Here is a 24,253-nt window from a genome sequence, read left to right as displayed (position 1 = left end):
TTTTGAGTCTGACGTTGAGCTCTCATCCATCACCTGCATGCTCCCTTCTTTGGGAGCAAGTGACCCTTTCACCTACCTCCAGTATTCTCCCTCCATCTGAACCCCCTCCCTCTGGCCTCTTACCTGCTCTTGAACTTGTCATTGAGAACTGTCACATGACATTGGCTGTCTTAATTTCTCTGCTCTCCTCATTCAGTCTAAATGGTCTCCCTCTGATCTTGCTGCTCTCTGCTCTCTCATGTCTAACCTTAACATTGTTATCAAACCTGCTGACAAGGGTGGTGGTGTTCCTGTCTGGTGTGCCAAACTTTACCTTGCAAAGGTTGAGTGCCAACCCTCTGACACTTCTTCCTACCCTCCCGCTGGACCATGACTCTACCACTGGACATAAAGCCATTGTTTCCAGAACTGTCACTGACCTCATCTTCTCTGATGATCTTCGCTCCACAGCTTCCAGCCTCGTTGTTCTCCAACCCTGTACAGCTCACTTCTACCTCCTTCCCAAAACCCATAAATAATATTGTTCCTATCATTTCAGCCTGTTCCTGCCCCACTGACAGTATTTCTTTCTGTCTTGACTCCTTTTATCTCCACTTGACCAGCCTCTTCTCACTCACATCTGTGATTTTTCTGATGCCCTACGTCATTTCAGCAATTTCCAGTTTCCCAGCCCTAACTGTCTTCCCCTCACTATGGACGTCCAATCTCGCTATGCCACCGTACCGCACCAGAAAGTTCTGAGAGCTCTTCACTTCTTCCTTGAATAGAGGCCCAAAAGGTTCCCAACTACCCCCACCCTCCTCCACCTGGCTGAACATGTTCTCTCATTGAGCTATTTCTTGTTCCTTTTCCTCCAAATAAAAGGTGTTGCTATAGTTCCCACATGAGCCCTAGTTGTTCCTGTCTCTTTGTGGGGTGTGTGGAACGTTCCTTGTTCCAGCCCTACTCCGATCCCCTCCCCCAACTCTTTTTCCAATACATCGATGACTGTATTAGTGCTGCTTCCTGCTTTCACCTGGAACTGGAAAAATTAATCAATTTTGCTTCCAGCTTCCCCTCTTCTCTCACATTCACATTGTCCATCTCCAACACTCCCTTTCCTTTCACTGACTTCTCTGTCTCCATTTCTGGGGATAAGCTGTCTACTAATATTCATTACTAGCCCACCAACTCCCATAGCTACCTAAACTACACTGCCTCACACCCTGCTTCCTGTGAGGACTCCATTCCATTATTCAAGTTTCTCCATTTCCGGCGCATCTGTTCTTCCAAGAAGACGCTTCTGACATTTCTTCCTTTTTCCTCAACTGAGGATTTCCCCCCCCCAACTGTGGTTGACAGAGCCCGCAACCACTCCCTTTGCACTTTGATCCATGACATCTTTGTTATTAATCTTTCTGGCCCTCTACCCTATCCCAGATCTTCCCTTCTATTCTACATCCCCTTCCCCCTTCCTACAGCATAAAACCCATCACATTTGTACCTTCCTTCAGTTTCGAAGAAGAGTCATATTCAACTTGAAATGTTAACTCTGTTTCTCTCTCCACAAATGCTGCCAGACCTGCTGAGATTTTCCAGCACTTTCTGTTTTTACATCAGAAAAACTCACTAGCTGGTCTTTAAATAATGCTACATCCACCTGAGAGGACAAACGGTGCCTTTATTTCATTCAAAATTCAGCACCTCTGACAGTTTAGCACTCCTTTAGTAACTGGACTGAATATCAACTTCGATTATGTTCTCAAGTCTTTGGAGTAGTGCTTGAACCCACACCTTCTGTCACTGTCACTGAATCATAGTTGACACCTCCATTAAAAGGAGATTTTCTAACTAACTCATTTGAACAAACACAATTTTAAAAATACAAATGGTGAAGTATTCTGCACCGAAAATTTTCCTCTTTCTTCTCAGCATGTCATTGGGGTACATTGGATGGAGCTTTATTCTCAAATATATTTATGCGATACCTGGTCAGGACTTGATGCTGAAAGTTGGAACCAAAAACAGAAGAGCTTGTTTCTTAGAAACATTTCTCTTAATTTCTCGGGGGAGGTGATGGTATAGTGGTATTGTCACTGGGTTAGTAATCCAGAGACCCAGGGTAATGTTGGATTCGAACAGCAGATGGTGGAATTTGAATTCAATAAAAATCTGGAATTAAATGTCTAATGATGACCATTGTTGATTGTTGTAAAAACCCATGTGGTTCACTAACGTCCTTTAGGGAAGGAAATCTGTCATCTGGCCTCCAGACCCACAGCAATGTGGTTGGCTCATAAATGCCCTCTGAAATGGCCTAGCAAGCCACTCAGTTGTATCAAACCGCTACAAAGGCTCAAAAAAGGAATGAAACCGGACCGACCACCCGGCATCAATCTAGGTACCGGAAACAACAACGGCAATCACAGCCCTGTTGACCCTGCAAAGTCCTCCTTACTAACATTTGGGGACACAGTGCCAAAATTGGGGGAGCTGTCTCACAGACTAGTCAAGCACCAGCCTGACATAGTCATCCTCACGGAATCATACCTTACAGATAATGACCCAGACACCAGCATCACCATCCTTGGATATGTCCTGTCCCACCGGCAAGACAGACCCAGCAGAGGTGGCTGCACAGTGGTATACAGTCGGGAGGGAGTTGCCCTGGGAGTCCTCAACATCGACTCTGGACCCCATGAAGTCTCATGGCATCAGGTCAAACATGGGCAAGGAAATCTCCTGCTGATGACTACGTATCGCCCTCCCTCAGCTGATGAATCAGTGCTCCTCCATGTTGAACATCACTTGGAGGAAGCACTGAGGGTGGCAAGGGCGGGGAATGTACTCTGGGTTGGGGGACTTCAGTGTCCATCACCAAGAGTGGCTCGGCAGCACCACTACTGACCAAGCTGGCTGAGTCCTAAAGGACATAGCTGCTAGACTGGGTCTGCGGCAGGTGGTGAGGGAACCAACAAGAGGGAAAAACATACTTGACCTCATGCTCACCAACCTGCCTGCCGCAGATGCATCTGTCCACGATAGTATCGGTAGGTGTGACCACTGCACAGTCATTGTGGAGATGAAGTCCCGCCTTCACATTGAGGATACCCTCCGTCATGTTGCGTGGCACTACCACCGTACTAAATGGAATAGATTTTGAACAGATCTAGCAACTCAAGACTGGGCATCCATGAGGTGTTGTTGGCCATCAGCAGCAGCAGAACTGTACTCGAATACAATCTGTAACCTCATGGCCTGGCATATCCCCCACTCTACCATTACCATCAAGCCAGGGGATCAACCCTGGTTCAATGAAGAATGCAGGCGAGCATGCCAGGAGCAGCACAAGCATACCTGAAAATGAGGTGTTAACCTGGTGAAGCTATAACACAGGACTACTTACATGCCAAACAGCATTAGCAGCAATTGATAGACAGAGCTAAGTAATCCCACAGCTAACAGATCAGATTTAATCTCTGCAGTCTTGCCACACCCAGTTGTGGTAGTGGACAATTAAACAACTCACTGGAGAAGGAGGCTCCACAAATATCCCCATCCTCAATGATGGAGGAGTCCAGCATAGCAGTGCAAAAGATAAGGTTGAAGCATTCGCAACAATCTTCAGCCAGAAGTGCCAAGTGGATGATCCATCTTGGCCTCCTCCGGAAGTCCCCAGCTTCACAGATGCCAGTCTTCAGCCAATTTGATTCACTCCATGTGATATCAAGAAATGGCTGAAGGCACTGGACACTGCAAAGGCTATGGGCCCTGACAATATTCCAGCAATAGTACTGAAGACTTGTGCTCCAGAACTTGCCGCGGCCCTAGCCAAGCTGTTCCAGTACAGCTACAACACTGGCATCTACCCGGCTATGTGGAAAATTGCCCACATATGTCCTGTACACTAAAAGCAGGACAAATCCAACCCAGCCAATTACTGCCCCATTAGTCTACTCTCCATCATCAGTAAAGTAATGGAAGGGGTTATCAACAGTGCTATCATGTGGCACTTGCTTAGCAATAACCTGCTCACTGATGCCCAGTTTGGGTTCCGCCAGGGCCACTCATCCACTGACCTCATAACAGCCTTGGTTCAAACATGGACAAAAGAGCTGTACTCCCGAGGTGAGGTGAGAGTGACTGCCCTTGACATCAGGGGGAAAACTCTCTGCTGGTTGGAGTCATGCATAGCACAAAGGAAGATGGTTGTGGTTGTTGGAGGTGAATCATCTCAGCTTCAGGACATCGCTGCGGGAGTTCCTCCTGGTAGTGTCCTGGGTCCAACATCTTCCACTGCTTCATCAATGAACTTCCTTCCATCATGGGGTCAGAAGTGTGGATGTTTGCTGATGATTGCACAATGCTCAGCACCATTCGCAACTCCTCAGATACTGAAGCAGTCCATGTCCAAATGCAGCAAGACCAGGATAATGTCCAGGCTTGGGCTGACAAGTGTCAAGCAACATTCGCGCCACACAAGTGTCAGACAATGACCATCTCCAACAAGAGAGAATCCAACCATTGCCCCTTGACATTCAATGGCATTACCATCACTGAATCCCCCACTATCAACATCCTCGGGGGTTACCATTGACCAGAAACTGAACTGGACTAGCTATATAAATCCTATGGCTACAAGAGCAGGTCACAGGCTAGGAACCGTGCGACGAGTAACTCACCTCCTGACTCCCCAAAGCCTGTGCACCATCTACAAGGCACAAGTCAGGAGCGTGATGGAATTCTCCCCACTTGCCTGGATGAATGCAGCTCCTACAAGACTGAGGAAGCTGGACACCGTCCAGGACAAAGCAGCCTGCTTGATTGGCACCACATCCACAAACATTCACTCCCTCCACCACTGATGCACAGTAACAGCAGTGTGTACCATCTACAAGATGCACTGCAGGAATTCACCAAGGCTCCTTAGACAGCACCTTCCAAACCACGACCACTACCACCTAGAAGGACAAGGGCAGCAGATGGATGGGAACACCACCACCTGGAGGTTCCCCTCCAAGTCACTCACCATCCTGACTTGGAAATATATCGCTGTTCCTTCACTGTCGCTGGGTCAAAATCCTGGAACTCCCTTCCTAACAGCATTGTGGGTATACCTACACCACATGGACTATAACGGTTCAAGAAGGCAACTCACCACCAGCTTCTCAAGGGCAACTAGGAATGGGCAATAAATGCTGGCCCAGCCAGCGAAGCCCACATCCCGTGAATGAATTTAAAAAAGAGTAAAAAATATATATTTATTTGAAAATGACAGTGTTCATTTGGTTTTTTGAGGGAGAAACAGTGAATCTTGGTAGTAAAACTGTCCTATTTGAAGTTGTCCCTCATATACTAACTTTTAATATTCTAGGTCCAAAAGTAGAAAAATATGTTGATTTGCTGTTCGAGAAAAATTTTAAGTATTTATTTCAAATGAATTTAGGGGGATAATCCACAGCAGCTGTAAAAAAAAAAATCTTGATTTTTCTTTATCAGCAGGAATAAATAAATTACCAGATAAACCGTAGTGGAGTGGAACCGGGTATGAGAGGGTCACCTTACATTGCCACTGAGTGGCTGGACGGTTTAGCTTCTCTGTACTTTGGTGTGCTTGGTTTCTTCCCAATGCTGAGTGGGGGAACAGTAGCTGGCAAGTGTCCTCTGTAATGGAGTGAAGAAAAATTGGAGGCAAGAGTTAATGTCATGCAAATCTCATGGCCCTCTTCTGGAGCTAATATCAGAGTCACCAGGATGGAATTATTACTTTAAGTATGTCGGGACAATAAAAACAGAGAAAGTAAATTTTAAAGCAGATGTATTAGTCAGGCCTCTTCACCCAAAGAATGATAAAAGCTTTGAGTGATTTGGCAATGTAATTTTGGAAACAAAAACTTGTTTAAGGTCCAGCTGGATGCTATAATGGAAGAGTTAGAATACTGGAAGGGTAAAGCTTAAGTGCGCCAAATGCCCTTTTCTCATTCACAGCCTATCATACTTTGCCTGCTTGTTCCCTTAATTGCAGTCAATGTGGTCCAGCAAAGTTGCCCGGGATGGAGATAGACCCTGAGGAAGAAATGAAAGAATTTGCGATCTTTTAAAAAATAGGTTAATTAAAAATAGTGACATTAAAACTGAACATAAGTATTTAAAATATTTAATGTATCCAATTAAATTTGACATTCTGGAAGAGTCTAGTTAATGACAATTCTCTATAAACTTCCTTGTCACAATATATTCAATATGAAAGTTCTAAGAGTTTCAGCCCCATTTAAAATATGTTATAAGTCCACATTATTATTTTATGGCTGCACTGAAATTAAAATGTACTGTACAGCTCTTAGTTGGGCATAGGCAGACTAAATTGGAAAGTTATATGGTGCAAATAACAAATTCATGACTGGGGATGTATGTAGCATCAGGAAAAGAAGAAATGTATTTCAGGAACGAATTGGGTACCTTACAATATGGCTTCAGTGTCAATGCTGGATAATAGCAGTTATTCCGATAGTTTGTGTATCATTTAAATATAATTATATTGCTCCATAATGTGGTGCTTCTGTATTGTTAGTTCTAAGTGTCATTTCATCTTTACTGTATTTGTAAGCAAAGTGTACTCAGGTAGCTGCAGTGTTTGGTTTAGGTCACAAAGTGCATTACATACCAGTTGTTTTGATTGAGGAGCTAAGGTTAACTGAAATGATTCTCAGAAGCTAAACCATTTTCCAACAATACCAATTTGGGATACTGCCCTGTCAAGTAAAGCAGTGAGCAATGTGGCTTAGATCAGATGCTTTGTCATAATTGGAAAATATATTGTTTCTGAAAAACAAACTTACATTCTGTTGAAATGAGATTTGTGAAGTTTTCGTCTATGATCTTCCAATGGATATGGAATCATGTTTTAAGTGGTCATCATTTATCTCAAAACATGATGCACTACTTTTGTTCCTTGACATTGGTGTTTGTTTTTTTTAATAAAAGGCTTCACTAGTTTGGAGTTTCTGACAGCTGGGAGGATGGAATAGAATTGGTTCTTTTTAAACATTATTTAAAGGGGCTGTATTTAACCTTTCTCCCCAAAAAAGGGTTAGTGAAACTGTTAACTGTGATTCAAGAAACTTTAAAACTTTTGCTTGATCTCATAAGTTTACGATTTCTAGTAAAGTTTTTCTGTAGCATTCTATTCCTTTGCAGTGCTCCACAGAGGATGGTGATTTCTACCACATTGTCTGCTTAATAACAAGAATAAAAGTTTGACATGTTTATCTCTCTTTTTATATACATTATAAATAAGAGATTATATAGAAATGAGATCATAGGCTTTTATAAACTTGGTCATTGGATGTAATAACAAAGGTTAGGTAACATCATTTCTGTAGAATTTATTGTTCAGCCCAGAGTTAGAAAATTAGTTCTAGTTTTGTGTGACCTGCTTTGGAAAGGATGTTAAAGCCGCGGAGAAGGTGCAGAAGTGATTCATTAAGACGATACCTGGGATGATAAGCTTTAGTCAAAAGAAGAAACTGGATTTTTTTCATTTGCGTTGAGAAGGTTCAGAGGAGATCTAATTGAGCTGTTTAAGATAATGAAAGGCTTTGACAGTTACTAGGGAAAAATGTTTCCACTGGTCAGTGATTCAGTAACTAGAGGTGCCTTCTTCTTAGGCAGTCCCTCAGGATTGAAGATGACTTGCTTCCACTCTAGTTGATGAGTTCTGAGATGGCTGATAAGTCCAGTGTGCAATTTGCAGACTCTGCCACATGCCGTGCAGTGGTGCTTTAGGGCTTGGGTAGATTGGTTGTTTGGAAGTGCGTGTGCTGCTTCCAACACCTCGACTTTGCCTCTGCATGTTCATGATGTTGAAGCTTAATGGTGTGTTTGGTGCCTTCCCGAATGAGCCTTCTGCATTTTGGTCGGTCACAAGCCAGAGCCTCCCATGAGTCAACGGGTATGTTTGACCTCTGCAGGAATGTTTTGAGGACATCCCTAAAGCGTTTCCGCTGTCCTCCTGGGAGTCTCCTGCTGTGACTGAATTCTGAGTAGAGCAGTTGCTTCAGGAGTCTGGTGTCAGGCATATGAATGACATGTCCTTTCTAGTGGAGCTGGTTTTGAGTGATTAGCAACTTGATGCTGGGCAAGTTATCTGGGAGGGAATGCTCTTGTTCGATCACTTTCTTGCTACTGGATTTGAAGGATCTTGCCAAGTCATCAATGGTGGTACTTCTCCAATGCTTTAAAATGCCTGCTGTAGGTTTTCCAAGTTTCTGAAGCATATAGGTGCACGAGTAACTCACCTTCTGACCCCCCAAAGCCTGCCCGCTATCCACAAGGCTCGAGTCAGGAGTGTGATGGAACACTCTCCATTTGCTTGGATGAATACAGCTCCCACAACGCTCAAGAAGCTTGACACCATCCAGGACAAAGCAGCCACTTGATTGGCACACCATCCACAAATATTCACTCCCTCCACCACTGACGCACAGTGGCAGCAGTGTGTACCATCTACAAAATGCACTGCAGGAATCCACCAAGTATCCACCAGCACCTTCCAAACCCACGACCACTACCACCTAGAAGGACAAAGACAACAGACACCTGGGAACACCACCACTTGGAAGTTCCCCTCCAAGTCACTGATCATCCTGACTTGGAAATATATTGCAGTCCTTCACTGTCGCTGGGTTAAAATCCTGGAACTCCCTTCCAAACAGCACTGTGGGTGCACCTACACCATGTGGACTACAGCAGTTCATGAAGGCAGCTCACCACCACCTTCTCAAGGGCAATTTGGGATGGGCAATAAATGCTGGCTTAGCCAACGACGTCCACATCCCGTGAATGAATGTAAAAAGGACCCCTGTTGCCTGGTAAACTGTGACCTTAGTCTCAGATTTGAGATCCTGGCCCTCAAGTACTGTTTTCCTCAGTCGGCTGAAGGCTGAGCTGGAGGCAATGATGAATTTTGTTGTCTATGCCTGCCTTTGTTGAGAAGAGGATCCCAAGATACGGAAATTGGCTCACATTTTCCAGGGTCACGCCATTCATCTTAATCGACAGGGGGAAGGCATTTTACTGCTTGGAAGAGGACTTCATTTTTCTGGGTGTTTAGTGAAAGGTCCATTTTCTCATATGCTTCGAAAAGGAGTCGACAATGGCCTGGAGTTCCGTTTCTGAATGAGCACGCACACCAGCAGCTCTGTGACTAAGGCTGGAGTGGTTTTGGTTTTGGATTGAAGGTGGCATGGGCTGAACAGTTTCCCATCTGTTCTGACGGTAATTTGCTGGAGATGAGGTGCAGTATTGCAGCGAGGAAAACGGATAAGAGAGTTGGTGCAATGACACCAGTTTGTTTGACCCCAGTTTTCACTGAGATAGGGTTTGTGGTGGTTCCATTGGTGAGGAGCATGGCTTGTATCTCATCGTGGAGCAAGCGGAGACTGGCGACAAATTTCTGAGGCCCATCAAATTTGAGAAGGATACTCCATAAGCCTTCATGTTTGACAGAGTCAAAGGCTTTTTGGAGGTTGAAAAAGACCATGTACAGAGGTTTGGTGCTGTACCATTCCCTTTTTTTGAATTTGCTGGGCAGTGAAGATCATGTCTGTGGTGCCTTGATGGGTGAAAACTGCAATGTGACGCTGGAAGGAGTTCCTTGGCCACTGGGAGGAGGCAGTTGAGGAGGATCCTTGCAATGATCTTCCTTGTGGCAGACAGCTGGAAGACTCCTCTGCAGTTATCACAATTGGACTTGTTTCCTTTCTTGAATATAATTGCGCTCACAGAGTCCCTGAGATCCTCTGGCATGCTTTCTTATTCCCAGATGAAGGATATGAGGTTAAAAATCTCAGTTTATCATCATAAATCTAAGCTTGTCACCAAAAGAAATGGTTGGGATTTTTTTTTGGTTAAAGCGGAATGTTGTTAGGGTATGGGATACTGAACCAGAAACAGGGTGGAAACAGAATCTACAATTACTTCTAAATGAAGATAAATTTGGAAAAAAAAATCTGGAAAGGTAACTTATTAGGAAAGGGCAGAGGAGTGGGTCTAAGTGGTTACTCTCTCTCAGAGCTAGCATAGCATAATGGGCTGAATAGTCTCTTTTCATGCTGCAAATCTGTATGCTCCAACTTTCAACTGACTTTTCTGGATTGCACAACATATTGAACTGATACTGGTAATTGTGTCCTTTTTTTTAGCAGGGTTAAGTTCTTAAGTGATCGATGTACATTTTAGCACAATATCAATTTGATACGATCCTCAGGTATCTAGCAGCCTGATACTACACACGCTAAAATTTAATAATTAAAAAATAGGCACAATAAGATGCACTACTTTTGTTGAAGTGCTTTTCATTATAACTTGAATTTCATAACAATTCTGAACAGAGCATTAAAGAGAGTGAGATATTATTTATTTCATTGTAGAGAGAAGGCTTTAATAAGTGCTATAGAGAATATTGTGTTCAACAATGAATAAAAAAAATGCTGGTTGCAAAATAAAATGATTTCCAGTTTTCTAACATGCTGCATGCACAGCATTCTGACTTGATTACTTTTTGCTTTTTTTAAGATCATGTACCAGAGGAACTTAGAGAACCATTTTACACAGACCAGTATGAACAGGAACACATCAAGCCACCTGTAGTCAACCTGCTTCTTTCTGCTGACCTTTACTGTCGTGCTGGGAGCCTGATTTTGAAGAGTGATGCTGCCAAACCATTGCTGGGGCATGATGCAGTTGTACAGGCTCTTGCGCAGAAAGGTCTTTATGTCACAGAGCAGGAGAAACTAGTGACAGAAAGAGATCTTCGCAAGAAACCTATTCAGATGGTGAGTGTTTAAAATAAATCAAGGTGCATTTGAGATGTTACTGCAAAAGTGTATATTTTCTTACAATGCTCTTTAGCTTCTTTCATTATTCCTTGTAGCTTAAGCTTTATATGAAGCACGTAGATAGGACATTTTTAAGCTACTAAATATTGTGCAGTGTGGAAACAGTCTAATCCATTTTGATAACTCTCATGAGCAAAAAGATGATTTATCCATGTGCATGGATTGAGATTATGTGCATACTGGTTATTTTATGTGTTCTGAATTTAACTTGCATTTAGTTTTGTATAGTCTAGGACAGGGGTCTGCCCTCTGCCATGCTTTAACATCTCATTTGCAGCTCCCAACCTTTTCCAGTTGGATCGCATTATTATGGAAAATGCTTAAAAAATAAAGTCAAGAAAAGTAAGAGCCACATTTTTAATGTGGGCATAAAAGGACAATTGTTATGCTGCACTTAACGGTTTCCAATTATTACTTTGTAAAAAAAACTTCATCATGCTCTAAATAAACGTGTTTGAATGGTATAGTTACACCTAGCTATAAATACTCTCTTTGATTCAAGGAACGTATTTTATAGTTGCGACCACTATTGTTTCAAATACAGCTGAGATGATAAACTTTTCTGAATGTGCTATTAGAAGCTTTTTTTTAATCACAAAAATCAGTAGCCCAAAAAATTGTCTTAATTCTAGGCATCTCACGTTTAAATTTATTTCAAAGATGACTTTACAGAAAATATTATAGAAAACAAGTAAAAAATTTTAAAATAATTTAATTAGGTATATTTTAATTTCAATTTTTCTCTGTTGATACATAAATTCCAACTATTAGAAATGCTGAATTTTCACTCTGTATCTCCTAATAATTTTTACTTTAGACAGATCTTTTTAAATGGGCTCTTCATGTAGAAAGGTTTGCTAACCCCTAGCCTATGAGATCATTCAAATGCATACTTGACTTATGACTGAGTTCCAGGTGTTCACATAAAAATTGTGTGGTGGCAGTTTCCAATTGTTTGCAGTGGTAAAGATTAAGGCTATGGAGGATGCCCTATAATTACAACCAACTGGCTGTTAACTCAGACCTTGAAGTTGGGGTGGGGGAGGGTGGGTGCTGGTTTGAGGCTGGGAAACCTGGAAGAATGGATTTCTCAGGGGTTCTGCCGAATTTAATGGCGGTGTGAGAGTGGAGAGGAGTCATAGAAAATCGGGGAAGTGGGAGGAGGGTGATTGGAGTCCAGGGCCACAGGACATCCGAGAGAGGTTTCAACTTGTTGGGAAGGCTAAGAGTCTGAAGCTGGAGAGGCTGGAGCAGGGGATGAGTATGGAGCTGGGACCTTTTGGGAAGGCCAGGGTCAGGGGGGAGTGGAGATTGGAAGCCAGAGGGTGATGGGAGATCAGGGTTGGGGTCCTTTGGAGGTCAAAGGTCTTGTGGAGGAGATTGCAAGGCCCAGAGGTGTGTCCAGTCATGGGGGTTGGGTGAAGAAGGCATACTGGATCCAACAGGTAAGTGGAAAGACATGACTCATGGATCTAGCAGTCCTTACCTCCCTTTAGCTGGTGGGTTTTGTGAGGCCTGGAAAACTCAGCTGGCTAGGGTTAACTTTAAAATTGTGTGACAGTTGTGACACAATTGTGAGGTTAAATATGAGACATACATCCTCTTTATAGAATTTAAATTGCCAACCAACCACTGCGAGTGTGTTAGCTGCGCACACCCCAGCCCTTGTCTGTTAAATCTGGAAGTGGTGATTGGGGGTCGTTTGGGTTGAGATTCAGATTTTAACATTTTAACATTATACCCAAGTTAAATGTGCTTTTGGAGGTTTAAATTGCCACCAATGCTTCTATGTATGAGTATGAGTTAAAGAAGCTTAGTTAGGAAAAGACGCATTTCTGTTTCTGTCACAGACAGAGAGGGTTGGATTTTTGCCATGGAGGCTGGAAGCTCATGTCAGGAAATCTCCCGACTCTGCAGACCCACCGCCAGGAAAACGACTCCTGCATGATTTTCACCCCAAAGGCAGGGGCGTGTTTAGGTCAGGCCTGCCACCTCCAGAGGCAGTTCGGAGGTGCCACGGAAGTGGACGAGTGCCACGGTGGGCTGGTTAGAAGGCCCACCTCGGTTCTCTGAGTCTTTGGCCCAGTTCCATAACCAGCTGTTATGCTCTCTCACTCTCACCCCTCAACCCCACCCACCTCCCATGGCCCCTTATACCCTCATGCCAACTCCACACCCACACACCCTCCATGCCACCTCATGCCCCCATGCCACCTCATACCCATACCCTCATGCCCTCTCCAGCCCTCCTCATTTCCCCGTACAACCTCCATTTCACCTCATAGCCCCCCACCCTCATGCTACCTCCATAGCTATTCACCCAGTATCTACTACGGGCAGACATCAGGAGCCATGTGGCGATGAAAAAAATAAAGTTCAATCTAGGAGAGCTTTCGTTCATATACACTTGATAGTGGGGTAAAAAACTCACTCATGAAACCCAATTTACAGATTCTAAATCCCCTCAAGTGGTCAACCTGTTATAAAAACTAACCATTTCAAAGACTTTAATAGCCTCTTAAAACTGTCAGTCAAGTGTGAACTTAACCCCTCTGCTGAAATGAGCGGTTTTGAAACTCAGCTAAGTGTTCATAATGAGCTCAGTTATAATAACGGCCCTTGGAAAATATCAACAATGAAGTCTATTGAAACTGCAAGAACAGATGGTAATTTTTTTCTAAGCTACACCAGATGGCCTGTCAATCAATATACTCCAGCAGTGCCTATTTGTGTGTGTTTTTACTCTATTTGACAGCTGCAGACCAGTTTATTTTCCATATTTAAAAGGCTGGGGATTTAACTAACTTCAGATCATGACACTTAAATGCTCTTGAAGGGCGGCTAAGGTCTGCTTAGGTCTTCTCCATCAACCCATGATTCATTTGGGATCAGGCCCCTGGAACAGCGAAAATAGGGTCTGTTTGAACTCAGCACTAATTTCTGAATTTGATTTTCTTGCCGGTGTGATTCTCGTCCAGCACCCCCTTCCCTCTGCTGGCAAATGGGGCGGGACTTGTGCACCCAGGCCTGTCATTTTTAGAGGCCTCCAGAGTTGGCCTGACTCCGTGAAAATCCAATTGTATTTGTTCTTTTCATCCAAAGCTTTGGGTCTTTCCTTTACTGATCCTGGCAGCCCCTGCTGTATGCACCTGATGTCCAGTCCTTTGGTTTGCAGAAACCCAGAGATATGGAATGGAGGCCTACTGCATTAGTAAACATCCTCACAATAATATGGCAGAGGTTTAGCACGTTCTTTACTGGTCGTTAATAAGCTGACACCTGCACGTAGGGAATAGACAACTTTTAACCACCTCATCCATTTTGGCCGGTTAGACATTGGTTATGAAATTTTGCTACTGGACAATTGCTTAATGTGTTGGTATAAAATATTTTCCTCCACTCCGCTCACTGTTTATATTAAATGGTTTACTGTTTCAATTAAAATAGTGAAAGAAGGAATTTAATTGTATCCTATGTAGTCATTTCAAGGTATTCGAAGTGCGGGGGGGAGGGGCTAGGGAGGTGAAGATAAGCGATGAGATAGCTAACGGCTGAGAAAAGGCATGGTGCTAATAAATGAAAGGCTGTGCGTGTGTCAGAACCTGAACATGTTATGTTGATTACTGTTGTCAGACAAAGCTGAAAAACAGTTGAGGGTTTTATTGATTCCTTCACTGTATTATAGCTGTAGAAGTGACATTGTAATGAGGTATTATCGTTTTTCTTTCCATTGGCTTTCAAGGTTTCAGTCTGTGAAAGGAACATAAATTGACATAATTTGTCAATCGCTCTGCTGCAATCTAACTCTGCTTTGTTAAAATCATACTTTGCCTTACAGTTAATGAAATTATTAGTGTTGATGAAATTGTTCAGCCCTTGGTGCAGTGGTGTGGTGATGTAGAGTGTGGTCAACTGCTGTAACACATCAAAAATGTATTTTTTGATGCATAAAGAAATTAATATTCAATTTGCTTATTTGATTCTTAATATCTTTGGACTGGAGTATACAGCAAAAACATCGTTTCCTCTTGTCTTTGCGTCTCACTGATCGTGTTCTTTGATTCAACAGCAAGCATTCATGACTGTAGCGCAGAAATTATAATTGTTGTTAGGAGCAGTTGAAGGCTTACTACATTTTGATGCCAGTGTTAAATTAGTAAAGAAATCTCATTCGAGCAAACTATGTTTTTATTCTTTAATTTGGTCAGCACTAACTTCTAGACTGTTATAACTTATAAAAGATGTAAAACCTTCAATGTGTCAGATCTCAGGAATCAGCTGCGGCTGCTTGTGGTGAAATAGGGAACAATACTGAAGTTTGTGTGTGCATGATTGCTGGTGAAATTCCGCCACATGCATCAGTTTCTTAGAGGTGCAGGAGCTAAAGACAAGTTCTTGGGGGACAGAACACTTCCAGATCTCTCTTGCATGTTGCTGATTAGAAATGACCGCATGACATATGAAAATGTAAAATGGCAGTGATAATTCATAATCCTTAGTAAAGAAGGTGAAACTATCAGAGGAAAATAACTATTTCAAGTCCAATAAAGTTGCGTGAGCAACTGGTCTTCAGAATCGGAAGTTAATTATTTTCATCGAAGAAACAAAGCCTGAGAAAGGACATGACCTCTGTCTTAAAAATGCAGAAACCAGTGGACAAAGTATGATGAAATCAAGCCATCCATCTTGAACTGTGAAGAGAGCGTTAGGAGATGCAAGTACAATGTGAATCTGATTTCAGTGACTCTCTTATAATAGAAGAAAGCACATTTGTAAAGGAATTTCTGTAGTGAGGAATATTGCTTGAGCTGAACACAACTTAATTCAGGTACTTAAAATTGGAATTGTCAGATAATTTGAATGAAGTACTTTGAGTTAAGTGTAGCCTGTATAACAATTGGCACTGAAGAATGTGGTGTTTAAATTGTCCTCTGTCACGCCTTTCTGTCCTTGAAACATAAGAAGTGACTTCTGCGGAAGATAAGTTCTTTTGAGCTACAAAAACGTAACTTTTTGGGAATCTTTTGATGTTGCACTGCTATATTTCTGGGTAGACTTGGCGGGAAAATCACTGCTGCTTCCTGCTCAGTCCACTATGTTATGGCACAGCCGATGGTAAATGCTGAGTTGTTCAAATCCCAGAGGAAAACTTGAGACAACTGCCATAACTATTTTTCAATTTGTATGTTTTGATATGTGGGCTTTGACTTCAGTCATAATAAGACCACCGAGCTTTCTAGGTTTTTAAAAAACTAGATTAAACGTTTAGTAATAAGAGAAATGGTTTTAGCACATACAAATTACTACTATAATAACTTCTAAATCCCCTAATTAATCTGACTCCCAGTTACACCACTGTTAAGGCAACACAGATTTTAAAAGACCCAGGCAAAGAAACATGATAGCCTGAACAATCCAATTCAAAGTGAGTTTTCTGAATTTCAGTTCGTTGTAGACAGCAACTTGAGTCATAGAAGCTGAAAGCTTTGCACATTTGTTAGATCTTAAAATGCCTGCCTTTTCACACAGCCTTCTCTCCTTTATACACATTTTCCCCTTCGAATACAAATTCCCATTGTTTCACTTTGCCTTTGGACTTTACCTCCCTAATCATAAAAATTTATCATAGTACCAATTTTACCAGTAACCTTTGGGAAAAATAAACACACTGGCCAACATTTTCCCCCTGTCGGGAGGGATATGCGGGACCGGGCGCGGGCGGGTTCCCGATCAGTGCCCCCAGTTGGGGACGTGCTGCCATTTTGTGTGTGCAGGCCAATTAAGGCCTGCCCAGCATGACGTCCGTCAGGAAGCGTGATGCGCTCCCTGTGCAGGCGGCAGAGTCGGGAGTGCGCTCTTTCACGCATGCACGTGAAAGAACACACAGATCTCCCTGAGGCAAAGTGCTGCATCAGGGAGATCGGCTTAGATTTGAAATTTCAAATTAAGATGAGAGAAAAATTTTGCTGCCATGTCCCCTCATGTAACACTGTCACATGAGTTGAGATATGCTCATAACTTTTATTTTGAAACATTCTGAGTTTTTTTTAATCACTCATGAGATTTCATCCCACCTGTGGATGAGGTTTCATACTTTTTCAGAAGCCCGCCAGGGCTCCCGGCCTGCCCGCCAACCTTAAGATTGGACGGGCAGGTACACTAATTGTTTCAATTAGTTTTCTAATGGCCTTAATAGGCCGCGGGCCTGAAAATCCAAATGGTGCGGGGATGATGTCGGGATGCACGCCCGGTGTCACCCCACATCATTTTACGCATCGCGAGCGGGCCCCATCCCCGCTCGCCGAACAGAAGATTCTGTCCACTGTTTCTAAATTTCACCTGGCTAGGTGACATATTTTACCCCTCCTTTGAAAACAATCTAGTCTGGTTTATTTAAAAGTGCAAATGTTCTTTTACACCTTACATTCTAAACTCCCCCATGTTTCCCTATTTAACATTTCAAACCCAACTCATGTTCTAAGACATCAAAGCCTTCAGACCAGCTGCCTTTAATCCAATTAAGTCTCTCACTTTTTTTTTCTCTCTCCCACGCATGTACACACTCACACTCACGCACGCACACACTCACTCTCACACTCTCTCTCTCTCTCTCTCACACACTCACTCACTCTCTGTGTCTCTCTCTCTCTCCCTCACACGCACAACTATTTTACAATAAATTCCAATAACATTATTATATCTTCCTGACAACCAAGCTAAAATTGCAGTCACTCCCCTGACATACACATGCTAAAAAGGACCTCACTGACTTTGGGCACCTGTTCAAGAGGGCAGGTTAAAATTCAAATCAGTCATCTCCTGACAGGTACAGGATGATTTTAATTTCTTTAGTGCTGAAATACTATTCACTTTGCCTTGACGCTGCAGCTTTGAATTAGTATGAACTGTGTCAGTTTGTTCTGCGAAAGATGTCTTGATTGCCTCTGAACTGTATGTATACTATGTGCACAGCTGGCAAGTATGAAAGTGGCTCTGTACCACAGTGTTACAAATGATGATAAATTGATGTGGCACTTTTATTGGTGACGAACCTTAATAAGTAACAATGTCATTCTATAGCCTAAAGCAAGAAAATATACTTTCTACACATTTCAAGTTAAACAAAAATCATCTTCATAAGCATTGTCATCAGGCAGCTGGAATGTGAGATGTCATTAGAGGTAAAAACAAACTCCTGTGCTGATTGAAAGTATTTGGGTGAACAGATTTATGATTGCTATTGATCATTGAGAATGCATGTCTTAAACCATATTTAAGCAATCTCCACATTTTTAATTAAAAGAATCACATTTCTAAAATACTGTACAACTGATCAGCAGGTTGAGTTTGAACAGGGGAATCCTGATGGCTTAGCATGCATGAGCAACCTTTCTTTATGAATTCTTGGTACGTGGGTGTCACTAACAAGACCAACATTTATTGCTCATCTCCGACTGCAGCCTGTGTGGTGACGGTACTCCCGCAGTGCTACTGGGGAGGGAGTTTCAGGATTTTGACCCAGTGACGTTGAAGGAATGGCAATATATGTCCAAACTGGAGGGGCATGTAAGTCAGTGGGGAGCTTGGAGGTGTTGGTGTTTCCACGCACTTGTTGTGATTGTCCTTCTACGTGGTTGGTTTGTGAGGTGGTATTGAAAAAGTCTTGGCTGGCTGCTGCAGCTCATCCTTTAAGTGGTACACACTGCAGTCGCAGAGTGCCAATGGTGGAGGAAGCGCATTCTGATCAAGCGGACTGCTTTGTCCCTGGATAGTGCCTTGGGGAGAAGTAATGAGTTATGTTATCCATTCACCTCTGGGATTTGAGCTTGAGTTCAACTGGAGTGACACCTGCTACAATAAGTTTGTTCAGATCCCATTCAGCTCCTCATGGGCATGTGTCCACACACTATTTAAAATAATCACCCCATGTGTTTAAGTGTTAAAATATTTTCTTGTAGTATTAGAAACACTTACACATAGTGTTAGTATTTTTTCCTTGTAATACTTAAATATTTACCTTGTAATAATAAAATAGACAGCTTGTACTATTTGAAATCGGACCCCAGAGTGTTCAAATACTAACTACACCCACATTCTATTAAAATTACTCACCTTGTATTATTAAAATATTTGTCTAGTATTATTGAATGCCAAACTAAGAGATTTCCCCCCCCACAAACTCATTGTAGACTCTGCATGTGAAGCGAAATGTAATTTTGGCTTTGTGCACCCAGAACATCCTCCCCACTGTCCAATTTTATATCATTATCTCTGGAATGGAAGGAATTTCACTGTAAATCCAACCCACAGCATTAACTTACTTGGTGCTACATGCTGACTCCCTGCACTGACATTCCACAATGAGTAAGAAAAAAAAAACATCAATAATTTGGAACAAATAAAATAATTTTTATTATCCACATTTATCCCATTCCCTCCAGCTAAGCGTTGAACGGCCTTCCATCCTGCATTCTCCATAAACTGGAGCTCATCTAAAACTCTGCTGTCTGTATCTTCTCCTGCTTCAAATTCCACTTGCCTATCTGCCCTGCGTGCACTGATTTACATTGACTCCCAGTCCCTGCCAATGCCTCAAATTTGAAATTCTCATTCTTATGTTTAAAATCCCCATCTTTATCTCTATAAACTCCTCAAGTGCTACAATCACACCCCTCCAGATTCTTCAATCCTCTGACTTTGGTTTCTTTTCCATCCACCTCCACCCTTTGCCCCGTCATTGACAACCCAGCCTTTAACTGCCTAGATGACTTGCTTTGACATTCCCTCCTCAAACTTTCCACTTCTCCCTCCTCCTTTTAAAATGCACCTCTTCAGCCCAGCTTGTGGTCACCTCTCCTGATAACTCTTCTTTTGGCTCAGGGTACATGTTTTTGCATAGTTCTCTGTGAAATATTTTGGGATATTTCTATATCCCAACTTCTATATAATTGCACCTTGTATGAATAAACTCTTCTTCTTTCACTCCTATACTAAATTTATAGAACGTTTATATAGTCAGCCAAAGGAGAATAATGATTTAACAATGACAAATGGCTGTACAAAAAAAACAGCAAAATTGTAGTTTCAGATTTGTAGAGCATTTTCACAGTTTATAGGACAACTAATTTCTACCATAAATGTATGTTTTTGTTTAAGGAGCAGAAATAAATGAGATGCAGTCACTGCTGAACAGAAGGATACTGAAAATGTGAACCCAGTAAATTTCAAGGAAATCTTTTTGGAACCCAGTGCAGAAATATTAAGTTTAGTCATCCACAAATCCAATGAAATCAAAAGGATTATCTTTGGTCTTGGCTCTCTGATCATTGCAAATATTGCTTTCCTTTTAACGAGAAAATAGCTTCACTCTCCAGAGATCTCTAAATAAGGAGCAAAAAGAGATCTCAGAATGTACCAGGCTGTGTGTGTCCAGGCTGATGCAGATGAAGAAGGCACCCTTTGCATATTGCAAAGAGGTTGGCATGCACGTCAGATGTTTTCCTTAACTCATTCTTGGAACGTGGGCATTGCTGGCAAGACTGACAGTTATTGTGCATCCCTAACTGCCTTTGTGAACACGATGGTGGGCCATCCTCTTAAACTGCTGCAGTTGGGGAGGCGATGGCGTACTGGTATTGTCGCTGGACTGGTAATCCAGAGACCCAGGATAATACTCTGGGAACCCGGGCCACGACAGATGGTGGAATTTTAATTCAATAAAAGTCTGTAAAAACCCAGCTGGTTCACTAATGTCCTTTAGAGAAGGAAATCGGCTGTCCTTTCCTAGTCAGGCCTACAGCAATGTGGTTGACTCTTAAATGCCCTCTGAACTAGGGATGGGTAATAAATGCTGGCCTGACCAGCAACATCCACACCCCATGAATGAATTTTCTAAAAAGTCCACATCGTGAAGGTGTGCCTATATTATTCTTATCTAGTACCATTATTACCTCCTGCCTCCTCTTCTTTAGTGAATTAGCCATTCAGTGCCTCCACAAAGCTCTCTACCTTGGCAAGATGACCTTTTTTGAATCTAATTGCTTCCTATTGCTATTTATATGTTTATAAAATAATTTGGGTTCCTTTTTCTGTTAGCCACTAATCTATTCTCATACTCTCTTTGTCCCTTTTATTCCTTTCTGTTTTAGATCTCATTTGTACTACTTGTATTCAGCTTGGTTGTCTATCTTTATCCCCTACCTCTATCAACCTTCTATTTGTCAAGTACCTTTTTCTGTTTCATTTTAATCTCTAAATCTTTAGTCATTCATGCAGTTCTGGCTTTACCTCCCATTGTTCAATTATTAGGTAGTGTGTGGTGCAATAATCCATTCCACTGACCAATATGATGAAGATCTTGCATAGGTTTTTTGCCAACCTGTTTATGATTCCAATCCACCTGGGAAATTTTCCTATGTAACATACTGAAATTAGCCCTCTTCTAGTTAAGTATTTTCATGCTAAATTGTTTTTTGTCCATTGCCATAGCTATTCTAAACCTAAGGATATTATAATCAATGTTATTCAAATGCTCTTCCACTGAAAAGTACTCCACTGGCCCTCCTTCGTTCCCTCGAACTAGACCCAGCACTGTTTCCTTCTTCATTGGGCAGGAAGCACACTGATCAAGAAAGTCCTCTTGTACACATTTCAAAAACTACTACTCCCCACCCCCTGCCCTTTGTCCTTTACAGTTTTCCTAGGTGTTCCCATGCACCTGCTATCCTGGTCCTTCTAGGTGGTAGAGGTAGCAGGTTTAGGAGCTGTTGTTGAACAAACCTTGGCGAGTCACTACTGCAGCACATCCTGTAGATAGTACACATTGCAGCCATTTAGGCTAATGGATGAAGAGCCGATCTAGCAGAATTCTTTGTTCTGAATGTTGTCATGCTTCTTGGGTTTTGTTGCAGCTGGGCTAACCAAGTCAGTGGAGAGAGTATTCCATCAGACTTTCAGACTTAACTTGTAGCTGGTGTTGAGGCTTTGGGAAGTCAAAAGGTGAATTGCTCATAGCAGAATACCCAGTCTCTGACCTGCAGTAGTAGCTACAGCATTTATATGGCTGGCTCAATTGAGTTTCTGGTCAATTTTGACTCCTAGGATGCCGGTGGTTGGAGATTCAGCAGTGGCAATGTCAATTATTGAATGCCAATGGGAGATAGTTAGGTTCTCCTTTGTTGGTGATGGCCATTGCCTGGTATTTGGATGGCATGAATGTCTTCTGGCATGCAGGCATAGACTCTTCATTATCTAAGGAACTATGAGTGGAGTTGAACACTGTGCAATCATCGGTAACAAGTCAATTTCTGAGGTAGGTCATCGATGTAGCAGCAGAAGGTGGTTGGGCTGGGAAGCTACCATGAAGACCTTCTGTGGTAATATAATGGGGCTGAGATGATTGGCTTCCAACAGCCACAACCATTTTCCTTTGTTCCTCTGTTTCAACATGGTGGGATCATTGAGGGTACCTGGTTGTTCTCGAGACTAGCATTCGGTTTCCTCCTGTCCCTTTAACAGCTAATTAGTTGTTGACAGATTAGGTACACTCGCCTGTTGGAAGCACCTCTTACATATTGTTTACTTACAGCTTGTTACAAGTTAAGTGAATGAGTTTAACCTTTTTTAATGGAATTTCTTAGCTTTCAGCAATAGAATGTATGTAGGTGTTTTTCATTAATATAAAGCATTTGGTCTGGTGGACTGCCCAGAAGTCAGAACCCAGGACTGTGGTCAATTGAATGCCTAGTACATGTATATGCACTCAGTGCTGACCAGGAAGAATATTGTTTGGCTAGAGCATGAGAGTTTGAAACAGAGCAGCATCTGGCAGAGAAAGCCAAGATTTGGAAAGATACCATTCATTTGGGAGAAGTATTGTAAAGTGTATTATCAGTAAATCTCTTTTTTATAGTCTGTTGCTGATTTGTAGACTGAAACCTAATGTTTAAGCAACAATTTAAGTAAACAGCAATTTAATTATCTCCATTTCGATGAAGACAATAGTATGATGGGATAAGTAGAGGGTTATTGTGTTACGTGTCTCTGTGACAAATATATCAGAGGCGCGTTGTTTAGTTTAAACTAATGCAGAAAGAAAGCCCATCACCTTCACAATGGACTGAATGGTCACAGTTAATTGTTTTTATGCTTGATGTAATTGAGTTATAAACCGGAGCAATTATTCACCTGTGGATGCTGCAGTGATGGGAACAGAATCAGGAAGAAATCCATTGGTATCTATTTGTCACTAGTTGTGTGGAATTACACAGAATATACAGGCCATTTGGCCCAACTTGTCTTATACTTCACATGAATCTCCTCCAATTCTATCCACTTCCTCTCAGCCTTTCCCCTTTCTCTCAAGAATATATCTAGTTTCCTTTTGAAAACATTTAAACTTTTTGTCCCGCCCAGTTCCTGTGGTAGTGAGTTCCACATTTACACGACTCTGAGCAAAGAAATGGCTTCCAGTTTTGGATTTTCCTGCAAGTGAATGTGTTTTCTCTGCACCCACCCATTTATAATTTTTAAAAATTCTATCAAGTCTTCTCTTTTCCAAAGGAAAAAACAGCTTGTTCAATCTTTCTCAATAGCTGTAATATCTCAGTTCTGGGGACATCCTTGTAATTCCTTTTTGCACTTTCTTCAGTGCATCTGTGTTCTTATAATACGGAAACCAGAATTGTGTGCTGTACTCTGTGTAGTCTGAGCAAGGCTCTATACAGTTTTCGCATACTTCACTAATTTTGAATTCTATACACCTAGAAATATATGCTAATATTTTGTTAGTATTTTTAATTGCTAACCTGTAATGCTGCTTTTGATATAATAGAGATTAATATAAACTGAACATATGGACTCGAAATGTTAACTCTGTTTCTCCACAGATGCTGCCAGAGTTGCTGAGTGTTTCCAGCATTTTCTGCTCTTATTTCAGATTTCCAGCATCTGCAGTATCTTTCTTTTATGCTGCTTTTCATTATTTGTTCACCAGTATCCTTAGATCCCTTTGCTCTCCTACCCAATTCAGTTTCTTACCTTCTAAGATGTAGATGATATGTCTGTTTTTCCTACATAAGTGCACTACTTCGTATTTATCAGTATTAAAGTTCATCTGCCACTTAATTGCTCAGTCTACAAGTTTTCTATGTCTTCCTATATTAAGTTGCATTAGTGTTAGCTATTCCCTGCTATTGTCCTGCAGTATCTATCACCCACAAGTTTTGATGTTGAGTTATTTATTCCTAAATCTAAATCACGAATGTAAATTAAGAAAAACAGTAGTTCCAGCACTGATTCTTGAGGAGCAGTGCAACTCTCTGCTTTCCAACTTTTAGTCAATTTGCCATCCATTCAGCTATTTGCCCCCTGACTCT

General features: G+C 41.9%; 1 protein-coding gene across 2 annotated transcripts in view; it reads left to right on the top strand.

The window, feature by feature from the left end:
- Window positions 1–24,253, top strand: part of camsap2a (calmodulin regulated spectrin-associated protein family, member 2a) — a 198,606-nt gene that overhangs the window by 6,524 nt on the left and 167,829 nt on the right. For both annotated transcript variants that reach the window (XM_078561697.1, XM_078561696.1), the window contains exon 2: window positions 10,555–10,814. In XM_078561697.1, coding sequence (XP_078417823.1) covers window positions 10,555–10,814 — 260 coding nt within the window. The remainder of the gene's footprint in view (window positions 1–10,554; window positions 10,815–24,253) is intronic.

This window comes from Cetorhinus maximus, chromosome 17 (genome assembly GCF_964194155.1).
Source record: "Cetorhinus maximus chromosome 17, sCetMax3.hap1.1, whole genome shotgun sequence".
In the NCBI taxonomy this organism is placed as follows: domain Eukaryota; kingdom Metazoa; phylum Chordata; class Chondrichthyes; order Lamniformes; family Cetorhinidae; genus Cetorhinus; species Cetorhinus maximus.
This window is presented reverse-complemented; position numbering and strand designations above follow the sequence as displayed.